The sequence below is a fragment of the Rattus norvegicus genome, chromosome 10 (assembly GCF_036323735.1).
Source record: "Rattus norvegicus strain BN/NHsdMcwi chromosome 10, GRCr8, whole genome shotgun sequence".
In the NCBI taxonomy this organism is placed as follows: domain Eukaryota; kingdom Metazoa; phylum Chordata; class Mammalia; order Rodentia; family Muridae; genus Rattus; species Rattus norvegicus.
The window spans coordinates 102,320,247-102,331,247 of NC_086028.1; the positions used below are offsets into that span (position 1 = coordinate 102,320,247).

Below are 11,001 nucleotides of genomic sequence, written 5' to 3' on the forward strand. Positions count from 1 at the left end.
AGGAAGGAAGGAAGGAAGGAAGGAAGGAAGGAAGGAGGCTGGAATGACAGACAAACAGTGAGAAAGAACCAGAAGAGTGTGAAGTTACAAGGGAGAGATGTGGTTAGCGTTGCCTAAGGCCCTGCAGACTCGAGTGCCCTGTGTACTTTCAAAGACATCCTGGTTGGAGGAGCTGCTTTTACAGTCCTACCCTACAGTGTTTCTCACTGTGAGAACTGGGCAGGGTCCTTTTGGATTTAACCACTGAGGAGTGGTTTGAGGATGGCCAGAGGTGTGTGGGTCCATGGTTTGGGGATGGCGGGAGGTGTCTGTCTGTTCTCCACTGCTATAACGAGTGCCTCACTCATTCCGGGTATTTCACAAGGGACTGGACCCCTGGAGGATGAAAAGCTTAAGATCCCAGAGCCTCCCTGCGTACTAAGTTCTGGAAGGGCCTTGTGACATATGATATCACATGATGGTGGGAGCATGTGTGTGAAAAGGTATCCCATGTCAAGAGAGCAAGCCAGAGAGATTCTGCCAGACACGCTCTTTACAACAAAACCCTCTCGACAGAAATAACCAGGGCCCCAGGAGAATCACACCAGCGCCCTTTGAAAGCAGTGTGCTTCATTACTGTTCACAGGGACACAGCCCTTAAAGGGTCCACAACCCCTCCTCAGTACACTACTCCTGAGGGACCCACTCTAAACTCATCCCAGCCACCTGATCGCAGGTTGAGGCTGAGAGAGGAGGCATCGAGAACAACACCCACGTTGTGCTTCGCTATTCAGATGGCGCTTTCCCCCTCCATTCCCCTGAGCCCAGGCAGGAGGTCAGCACTCTGCTCTAATCAGCAGAGCAGACACAAACAGACGCCATTACCAGGGAGGGGTGGCCTCCCCAGAGGAAAGCAGGGAACGGGTGTTTTGAAATGGCTCCATCTCTGTGACATTCTGCTTTTCTCCAGGGATTCTTTTTTGCAGGTGTGTGTGTATGTGTGTGTGTGTGTGTGTGTGTGTGTGTGTGTGTGTGTGTGAGATTCCCCCTTGCTCCATCCTTAGTGAGCCGACTGGCCAGTGGGGGCTGAGGGACTCACTCCTCACAAGGAAGACAGACAGGTGCAACACTACCGGGCCCAGAAGGCTGTGAAGGGATCAGAGCTAACAGTGGTTCTCAGCTCTGGTGAGCGGTTGGTGGCAGGGGACTGCCCTCAGCTTCTCACATCCTGTTCTAGAATGCCAAGGTCAGAGGAGTCTCTAGGGGTAACCCAGGTGTTGGATTATCCCCACTCCACCCCCACCCCTACCTCCCCCACCCCCGCAGGGTTCCTCTGTGTAGCCCTGGCTATCCTGGAACTTACTCTGTAGACCAGATTGGCCTCAAACTCAAAGAGTGTTGGGATTAAAGGTAAGCACCACCACGACCACCTGACTGCTTTTTTAACATTATTTTTACTTTACGTGTTTGGGTGTTTTGCCTGCGTGTGCGGTCTGTGTGCCACATTGCCTGTCTGGTGCCCACAGAGGCCAGAAGAGGTTGATGGATCCCCTTGAACTGGAGTTATACATAGTTGAGAGTCACTAAGTGAGTGCTGGAATCGAACCCAGGTCCCAGCTTTCGGTCATGGCGTTTGTCACAGAGGCAGAAAGCAAACTGGAGCTGGGGCTTTTATTCAACAGATTGTTCATCCTGGAGAGACGGCTCAGTGGTTAAGAGCACCATGTATGCGTGTGTGTGTGCGTGTGTGTGCGCGCGCGTGTGTATATGTGTATGTGTGTGTGTGCATGTGTGTGTGTGTGTGTGTGTGCTTCTGTGTGTGTATTCACATGTTCATCCTCTCAGTTCTGTTCTCCTAAAGAACCCTGACTACCACGCTGCCCTTGCAGAGGACCCGAGTTTGGTTCCCAGCTTCCACATCGGGTGACTCTCCACCACTTGCAGCTCCATCTCTAGGGGATGGCGGCCACACTCCTGCCCTAAGCAAGCAACCGCACTCCCGTACCACCCTGCCCCTGTTCACACACAGACACACGTAATTAAAAATAAATAAATAAATAAATAAATAAATAAATAAATAAATAAATAAAACCACTGAATTTCGTTGTTGCTGTCACTTACTTGACATTTACACGTCAGCGGCCACTTGTATTTTCCAAATCTGCTAAATCTGGAAGTCCTACAAGGTGAGCAGTGTTTAGAAGACAGGTATAGGAAGATCCAAATTTCAAGGCCAAAGTTCAGTACAAAAGACAGGAGTGGGGGCTGGAGAGGTGGCTCAGTGGTTAGGAGCCCTGACTGCTCTTCCAGAGGTCCTGAGTTCAATTTCTACAACATGGTGGCTCACAACCATCTGTAATGGGATCTGATGCCCCCTTCTGGTGTGTCTGAAGACAGCGACGATGTACTCAAATACATGAAATAAATAAATCTTAAAAAAAAAAAAAAAAAGACAGGAAGGGGACCAGGTGCGGTGGTGCATGCGTTTAACCCCAGCAAACCCCATCTCAAAACCAAACCAAACCAAACCAAACCAAACCAAACCAAACCAAACCAGACACCAAGCCAGGCGTGGCAACACACACCTGTAATCCTATTCGGGAGCGGAAGCAGATCTCGCTGAGCGCCGCCAACATGGTGTTCAGGCGCTTCGTGGAGGTTGGCCGAGTGGCCTACATCTCTTTTGGGCCCCATGCTGGAAAGCTGGTCGCAATTGTAGATGTTATTGATCAAAACAGGGCTTTAGTGGATGGCCCCTGCACTCGGGTGAGGAGGCAGGCCATGCCCTTCAAATGCATGCAGCTCACTGACTCCATCCTCAAGTTCCCACACAGCGCGCGCCGGAAGTATGCACGGAAAGCTTGGGAGAAGGCAGACATCAATACAAAGTGGGCCGCCACACGATGGGCCAAGAAAATTGATGCCAGAGAAAGGAAAGCCAAGATGACAGATTTTGATCGGTTCAAAGTCATGAAGGCAAAGAAAATGAGGAACAGAATAATCAAGACTGAAGTGAAGAAACTCCAGAGAGCTGCTCTCCTGAAAGCTTCTCCTAAAAAAGCTGCTGTTGCTAAGGCTGCCATTGCGGCTGCAGCAGCTGCTAAAGCCAAGGTCCCAGCCGATTAGGAAACAGGACCAGGCCAGAGGCTTTTGCACAGAAGGCTGCAGGCCAGAAGGCAGCGCCCCCTGCTAAAGGTCAGAAGGGTCAAAGACCCGGGCCCAGAAGGCACCTGCTCCAAGGGCAGCCGGCAAGAAAGCATGAGGAGGCTACAAAAAGAATAAAGGTTCTTTTTGACTAAAAAAAAGAAAGAAAGAAAGAAAAAGAAAAAAGAAAAAAAGTTCAAAGTCATCCTCGGCCACAGCGCAAGTTTGAGTCCAGTCTAGACTACAGAAGCCCCACCTTCAGGAGCCAAGTGAGCGGGCTGGCGGTGGTGGACACCTCACACCTTTATGCCCAGCAGTTGGGAGGCTGAGTCAGGTGGATCTCTGAGTTGAAGGCCAGTATGGTCTACATGGTGAGTTCTAGGACAGCCAGGGAAGAAAAAGGAGGAGGGAAAGGAGGAGGGAGAGGAGGAAGGGGAGGAGGAGGAGAAACCAAATAACGATCGAGAAAGTTGGCTTTCTATCTGAAGATGACTTTAATGGTTCAGAGCACGGAGGACCTGGGTTCAGTTCCCAACACCCTCAACAAGGCTCACAACTGCCCGTAACTCCGATCCCAGGGGGTGGGGTGCTTTCTCCTGGCCTCCGAGAAACCAGGCACACATGTGCAGCATTTACACAGTGCAGGCAACACACTCATACACCTCAAAAATTTAATCTGAATTAAAAACCAACAGCAACAATCTGGCAGTCCTCTGCAAAAGCTGAGGTGAGGCCAATGTAATCATGGCCTCTAGAGAGGAGGAGCCTCCAGGGGTGGGTGTTCTGACAGGTCTCAGTGACATCTCATTCCACATGGTTGGGAGTAGGAATATCCCTCTGGATACTGGGGACACCCTGATCTGATCTTTGTTGCCATAAACTTGGGAAGCTTTCCTCTCTCTCTCTCTCTCTCTCTCTCTCTCTCTCTCTCTCTCTCCTCTCTCCTCTCTCCTCTCTCCTTCTCTCCTTCTCTCCCCCCATCTCTGTCTCTGTCAGCAGTTGTAACTAAAACTGCCCTTAAACTCACTGTGTAACTCAGGATGACCTATGAACTCCCAACCCTGTCTCCCCCCTCCCATGTGCTAGACCCCAGGTCTGTGCTACCACAGCAGATATGCAGTGCTGGGCTAGGTAAGCATCGGATCGGATCCGTGTGCCCATGCCTGTAGTGTGTTTTCTTCCTATTGGCCAGAAGAGACAGACCCTAGCCATCCCCTCCTTTCCCCTCCATTTCCCTCTCTTGCCTGGTGCAGGCCAGGATTCTCTGGGTTACCAGGTAGGTTACCATGACTAATATATTGCCCTTCCCTGTTTTCAGGGGTTCACTGTGTTTAGAGGTGTTTTCCAGAAGGTACCTGGCCACCAGGACAGTCAAGGAAAAGGAATGCAGACTCACCATGGAACTGTGGGTATCAACACAAGTTTGCGGTTGGACACCAGGGATGCAATGGAGCCGGTGACAAGGGAGGGACAATCTTGGCAAACTCTGGATGTTGGCAGTATGGGGTGCCTAGCTGAGATTCTCAGTGTGCCCCCCCCAGGCCCAAGGGCTGGCTTTTTGATCATCCATGAGCAGTCCATTAAGGGGCTCCTGCAGAGGAAAAATGAAAGTGTCCAGGGAGCATGCAGTTAAGGGGAGCAGGACCCCACAGATAGCGACTCTCTCTCTCTCTCTCTCTCTCTCTCTCTCTCTCTCTCTCTCTCTCTCTCTCTCTGTGTGTGTGTGTGTGTGTGTGTGTGTGTGTGTGTGTGTGTGTGTGTGTGTGTGTGTGTGTACCGGCCCTGATCCTCCAAGGATCAGAGTTGGAACTGCACCTCTCTGAGATCATTGGTCGTAGCAGGTGCACCCTCTGCTGGCGGCTTCAGGGAATGCTCCTCCTGGCTCAGTGCCTTGAGCTGGCAAGGACAGCTAATTCAAAGAGCCACACCGTGTCGAGTGGAGCAGGGAAGCATATGGTAAGATGAGCTGACCGGAAGAGCTGAGGGAGGCAGGATGAGGTGTGAGTGGGAAGGAAAGGGGAAAAACAGAAGTGCGTGAGGGACAGAGAGATTGCAGGTGCTGAAGGCCCCAGGGCTGGCATGGTTGGAGCCCCGTTGAGCATAACATACATGGAGACGACTGCATGAGTTAGCACTGTCCGACTGAATAGTTAGTTACCTTGCCAGTGTCCCTGAGGCCTTCACCTGGGCATCCAGCAGCCGGGTCCTAACATCTGGACTGGATGTTGAACTAGAAACCACATGTGTTTCTCAGCTCCTGTCACCGCTGTGTTGGTCTCCTTCTGGGGGCTGCATGATGCACCCCACCCCCAAACACCTACGGTGACATTTTATATAGACCCATAGTTCTCTCTTTGGTTGATGGTATTGAGGTTTTTCTGCTCTGGAGACTGTGAAAACTGTTTCTAGAGACCTTCCTGTTCTCCTGGTACCTGACTGGGGTCCCTCAAGTAATGGAGCAGAGCCTCAGTTTCCTCCTCTGTAAAATGGACAGCTGCACTCACCTGACAGGTACCCTGCGGGTTGTAGAAGCTGCCTCCCTAGGTATGTGGCTGTAAGTTATAGGTTTCCTGACCAGGAAGGACCCTCAGAGGCATGGGCAAACTGACCTCTGAGGAACAGAAGGTGGTGACTGGTCCTCAGCCAGCTGGAGACAGAGCAGGGATTATAGTTAGACCCCAGGCTTAGCCCATGCTCTCCCTATAGCCTGAGATGGCTACTTGTAATTCTTCCTACGTCCTCAGTACCACCGATGACGCCAGCCCTCAGCAGGATTGGGTCAGGGCCTGACTACCAAGCCCTGCTGGCATCATACTGCCTGGGGTAACATGGGAGGCAGGGCCAGGGGGATTAGAATCTCTGAGCCATCACATGCTGTCAGGGGGAATGCGGGCTACAGCTTCCTCGCAGGCAGGAGTCTCAGGTTCTCCTCATTCCTGCACCCAGTAACAGCCCCAGTGTGACCAGCTCTGTGGTGGGGACACCTGGACTCCTTCTTACAGTTCTGGTAAGTGGACCCCATCCCTGGCTCTATGTATGTATGTATGTATGTATGTATGTATGTATGTATGTATGTATGTGTGTATGCATGTATTTGTGTATATATGTATGTGTATGCACATGTGTATGTGTGCATGTTTATATGTGTATGTTAGTGTATATATGTATGTGTGTATATGTGTTTATGTATGTGTGTGTGTGTGTGTGTGTGTGTGTGTGTGTGTGAGTGGAGGCCAGAGGTTAGCTTTGGGTGTCATTCTCTGGGAACTGCAGGAACTGTCTACTTCATCTCTTGGGGCAAGGTCTCTCACTGGTCTGAAGCTCACTAAGTGGGCTGGGTTGGCTAGGGGGGCCAGCAAGTCCCAGGGATTTGCCCAACCCTGTGTCTCAGGTGCCAGGACACAGATGCTGGGTGATGGGAGCTGGTTTTTTCACGTTCTGAGGCTCCTGCTTAGGTCCTTGTGCTTGAGCCATCGCCATCGCCCATTTAAAAAGATTCCTTTCCAGTCACTTTATGTGCACGTGCGGTGCACACATGTGGAAGCCAGAGGACTGCTGTGGGAGTCTGTTCTCTCCTTTTATCATGTGGGTCCCTGGGATCAAACTCAGGTTCTCAGGCTTGGTGGAAAGTCGCTTTACTTGCTGAGCGGCCTCACCTGAACTCCTCAGCCCCTTTTGAAGGCTGAGGGATGGAAGACATACTCTAAGGATCACCGCTTTTTAGGGTGTCCTAAGAAAGAGGCTATTGCACTGCCACGTTCTATGTGCCTAAGCTGACGGGACAGGCATGTCGCCCTGAGTGTCCTCCAAACCTGAGCCTCCTGACCTCAGACTCTCCAGCCTTAGGCTCTTTAACCGTCTTATTCCCCCATCTCCACAGCATGACCTAGTCTGACGTCAGGGCTCACATTAATTAAAGAGCTTTTTCTCCTGGTCTGAGACAATGTAAAAAGCTCTCAGCCTGGGGGAGCATAGATGGCCCAGAGATTAACAGCGTGTCTGAGTTCCGCTTCTGACCTGAGCTCAGTTCCCAGCAGCCATACTGGGGAGCTCACAACCACCTGGAGCTCCAGCTCCAGGAGATGCATCGCCTCTGGGCTCTGGAGGCTCGTGCACGCAGCTACACACAGCTACACAGGCACATACATTTCCTTCAAAAAACAAAAACTGGACAAAAACTCTTGGCCATACTGTCTCACTCAGAAGACAAGACGTCTCCCTCTGGGTGAGGCAAGTCGCAGAGCTGGCAGTAGCTGCATGACTGGTGGTGTGGCGGGGTTGGTGGGGACGGGGAGCTGGGAGCCTGCCCACCCCACAGACTCAGAAGAAGAGGCTACAGGTTCATGCTCCTTGCTCTACTGCGGTCTTGGGGTATGATGCACACATGTGGTTATGGTGCCCACAGTCTCCCAAGGCTGGAGGACACGTAGAGTCTGGAGCTTTGACCAGTTGCTTGAAGGGACTTCTAGCCCATGAGTGACAGCGAGGAAATCATGCGAACGTCTCAAGCTCCTGTAATTGGCCTTGAGGTCCAGGCACCTGGGGACTGGCTCTACCCCAAGAGACGCCTGACATGCATTCTTGCAATGGAGGCCAGACTCTCTCTCTCTCTCTTCTCTGACAGGTGCTAAGGGACCACTTCCAAAGCTGGGGAACCCCAGGGAGGGGTCAGTGGCCAGATACCCATGTTGAGCATCCACCCCCTGAAACCTGAGGCCCTGCATCTGCCTCTTGGGACCTCAGAGTTCCTAGGCTGCCAGCGGCGCCACACACTCCCTGCCAGTGAGTTCCGCTGCCTCACGCCGGAGGATGCCACCAGTGCGTTTGAGATTGAGCGCGAAGGTGAGTGGCGGTTGGGCGGGTGCTCTGAGCCAGTGTCATCTTCCCAGGCTTCCCAAGGAGTCAAATTTGAGCTCTGTCTGTCTGTCTGTCTGTCTCTCTCACACACACACAGATACACACACACATATACACACATAGAGATGCACACACACAGATACACACACACAGAGATGCACACACAGAAACACACACAGATACACACACACAGATACACACACATATACACACACAGATACACACACATAAATACACATATACATACACACACAGATACACAGAGACACACACAGAGATACATATACACACACAGATACACACACAGACACACACACAGAGATATACACAGATACACACACAGAGATATACACACACAGATACACACACACAGAGATACACACACATAGATACACACACAGAGATATACACACACACAGATACACACAGAGATATATACACACACAGATACACACACACAGATACACACACAAACACACACACAGATAACACACACACGGATACATATACACACACACAGATACATACACAGATACACATACACACATACACAGATACACACACAGATACACAGATACACACACAGATACACAGATACACACACAGATACACACACACAAACACACACACACAGACACACGCACGCACGCACGCACGCACGCTCGCTCGCATGCACACGGAGCGTGTGTGAGGAGAGAAGTGGGAGGGAGGTGTGCTCTAGAGTAGGAAGCAACAGCCCAGAGTCACACGTCTTTCTAGATGGGCGGGGCGGGGATGAGCTGAGTGACCACGTGTGTGCACAAACAACAGACAAGCACACAGCAAGCAGCCATTCATCCTTTCCTTCTGCTGCAGCCTTTATCTCAGTCTCGGGTACCTGCCCCCTCCACTTGGATGAGATCCGGCACTTCCTCACCCTGTGTCCAGAGCTGTCACTGGGCTGGTTCGAGGAGGGCTGTCTTGTGGCCTTCATCATCGGTTCACTTTGGGACAAGGAGAGACTTACTCAGGTGAGGGCAGGGTGAGCTCCTCAGAGGTGGGAGTCTCCTTCAGAAGCAAAGCGTGAGTCCAAGCATCAGGACCCCTCCCAAGGCAAGAGCCCTGTGCCCAACCCTTTAGAGCAGCAGTTCCCAACCTTCCTATCGCTGCAGCCCTTTAATACAGTTCTTCACGTTGTGGTGACCCCCAACCATAAAATCATTTTCACTGCTACTTTGTAACCATAATTTTGCTCTTGTTATAAATTGTAATGTAAATATCTGTGTTTTCTGACAGTCTTGGGTACGACCCCTATGAAACAGTCGTTTGACCTCCATAGGGGTCACGACCCCACAGGTTGAGAATTGCTGCTTCAGGGTCTCAAACTGTAGGACTGTAGATGTGGGTAGCAGTGGGGTCCTGTCTGTAAGAAGGGAGCCCCGGATACTCCCGGTACTCAGGACACCCTTCCTGTTGGTCTGGTTGGGTTTGGAAGAGCAGGTATCAGCAGAGGTAACCCAGACATCTGTCCCTTGCTCACCCCCAGGAGTCGCTGACACTACACAGGCCTGGAGGCCGCACGGCCCACCTGCACGTACTGGCCGTGCACCGAACCTTCCGGCAGCAGGGCAAGGGCTCCGTCCTGCTGTGGCGATACCTTCACCACCTGGGGAGTCAGCCGGCGGTGCGCCGGGCTGTGCTCATGTGCGAGAACGCCCTGGTGCCCTTCTATGAGAAATTTGGTTTCCAGGCCATGGGCCCGTGCGCCATCACCATGGGATCTCTCACCTTCACTGAGCTGCAATGTTCCTTACGGTGCCACACCTTCCTGAGGAGGAACAGTGGCTGCTGACCCAAGCTGCGCACTTGGCCATGGCGAGGGTGGGAGTGACAAGCTTGGGGGCTCCTGTCCACTTCCCAGGTCACATCCTTCTCTGCCCAACTAGAGCTGGCTAGCATGAAGGGAGACAGCAGTTCCCAAGTGGAGTAGAGAGGTAAGGGTCAATAAAGAGGACAGGAGATGGCTTCCCTTCAGCACAGGCTGCTGTCTGTCCCCAGTGGACCGCTTGCCTTCTGAACAGTGCACAAAGGCAAGACCAGGACGTGGAAACGGGAGCAGCGGGAGGTTTGTCCCCACACTTCCTCCTCTCCCTGCTCTGTTTCTGGGCTCCAGTGCGGTGCCCTGGTTCTTGGGAGCCTCACTCTAGGCCAGGCTGACATCCCTTCCTGGCTCCTAAGTCTGGGAATGAGGGGCAGCCAGGAGCCGGGGACTTGTGAATGGTGGCATCATTGGGGTACAGACATGACACAGGGCCACACCAAAGTACACTCAGGCACCAATGTGCTGGCTCACCTGCCTCCCTAGTTCCCCTTCTATCCTGGTCCCCCTACCAGCCCCAGTACTGACACTAATAAAGCAGCTATGTTCCCAGTGGCTGTGGCTTGTGGGTGTGTGCAGGGTCTTCTTTGAGCTAACTGGAGCAAATGCCTGGCCTCCTTCCCATTGGACCACCTCTGCCACAGGAGGCCATCCCTGCTGCTGGTCAGCCCCTGATGGCCCCCAAGGCAGGGGCAGAGCAGCTGGGGTTGAGGTCTCAGGGCTCTCCATGTAACCCAGTGCTCCCAGGGTCCTCAGGGGCTCCGTTGTGATCTCCATCTGGTTTCTGATTCAACTAAACGACAGAGATCCCAAGTTTTCCAGTCTGCTTCAGTCTCATGGCTGCTCTGTCATAGCCACAGGTTTAAATTGTCTTGGCCATGCAGTGGTGGCATAACTTTAATCCCAGCATACAAGAGGCAGAGGTAGGCAGATCTCTTAAGTTCTAGGCCAGCCAGGGGTACACAAAGAAACCCTATCTCTGAAAAAATTTTCTTCTTTTTTTTCCTTTGAGAAAGGGACTCACTCTGTAGCTCAGGCTGGCCTTGAACTCAGTGCTCTGTCTGTCCCTGCCTCTCAAATACTGGAGTTAAAGGCATGTGCCACAACTCTTTGCTTTTAAACTTAAAAACATTTTTAAAATTATGTCTGTGTACCAGACATCC

The 11,001-nt window shown here is 52.0% G+C and overlaps 1 protein-coding gene and 1 pseudogene across 2 annotated transcripts; both read left to right on the forward strand.

The window, feature by feature from the left end:
- The first annotated feature begins 2,577 nt into the window (after window positions 1-2,577).
- Window positions 2,578-3,256, forward strand: Rpl14-ps1 (ribosomal protein L14, pseudogene 1; annotated as a pseudogene).
- A 144-nt stretch (window positions 3,257-3,400) lies between these two features.
- Aanat (aralkylamine N-acetyltransferase) lies at window positions 3,401-10,393 on the forward strand. 2 transcript variants are annotated; one of them, NM_012818.2, is made up of 4 exons: window positions 6,077-6,130; window positions 7,748-7,965; window positions 8,836-8,990; window positions 9,506-10,389. In NM_012818.2, the coding sequence occupies exons 2-4, from the start codon at window positions 7,809-7,811 to the stop codon at window positions 9,809-9,811; spliced, it is 618 nt and encodes a 205-aa protein (NP_036950.1). In that variant the 5' UTR covers window positions 6,077-6,130; window positions 7,748-7,808; the 3' UTR covers window positions 9,812-10,389. The 2 variants fall into 2 exon arrangements, with proteins under 2 accessions (XP_006247854.1, NP_036950.1); XM_006247792.4 differs by having other exon boundaries at window positions 3,401-7,965; window positions 9,506-10,393.
- The last annotated feature ends 608 nt before the right edge of the window (window positions 10,394-11,001 follow it).

What these genes read in the sequence shown, in the direction of transcription:
- Aanat (XM_006247792.4), top strand. Translation starts at nt 7,809, where the DNA reads ATGTTGAGCATCCACCCCCTGAAACCTGAGGCCCTGCATCTGCCTCTT. An exon ending in GTTTGAGATTGAGCGCGAAG is followed by an intron (nt 7,966 to 8,835) that starts GTGAGTGGCGGT and finishes CTTCTGCTGCAG; the next exon opens with CCTTTATCTCAGTCTCGGGT. An exon ending in ACAAGGAGAGACTTACTCAG is followed by an intron (nt 8,991 to 9,505) that starts GTGAGGGCAGGG and finishes GCTCACCCCCAG; the next exon opens with GAGTCGCTGACACTACACAG.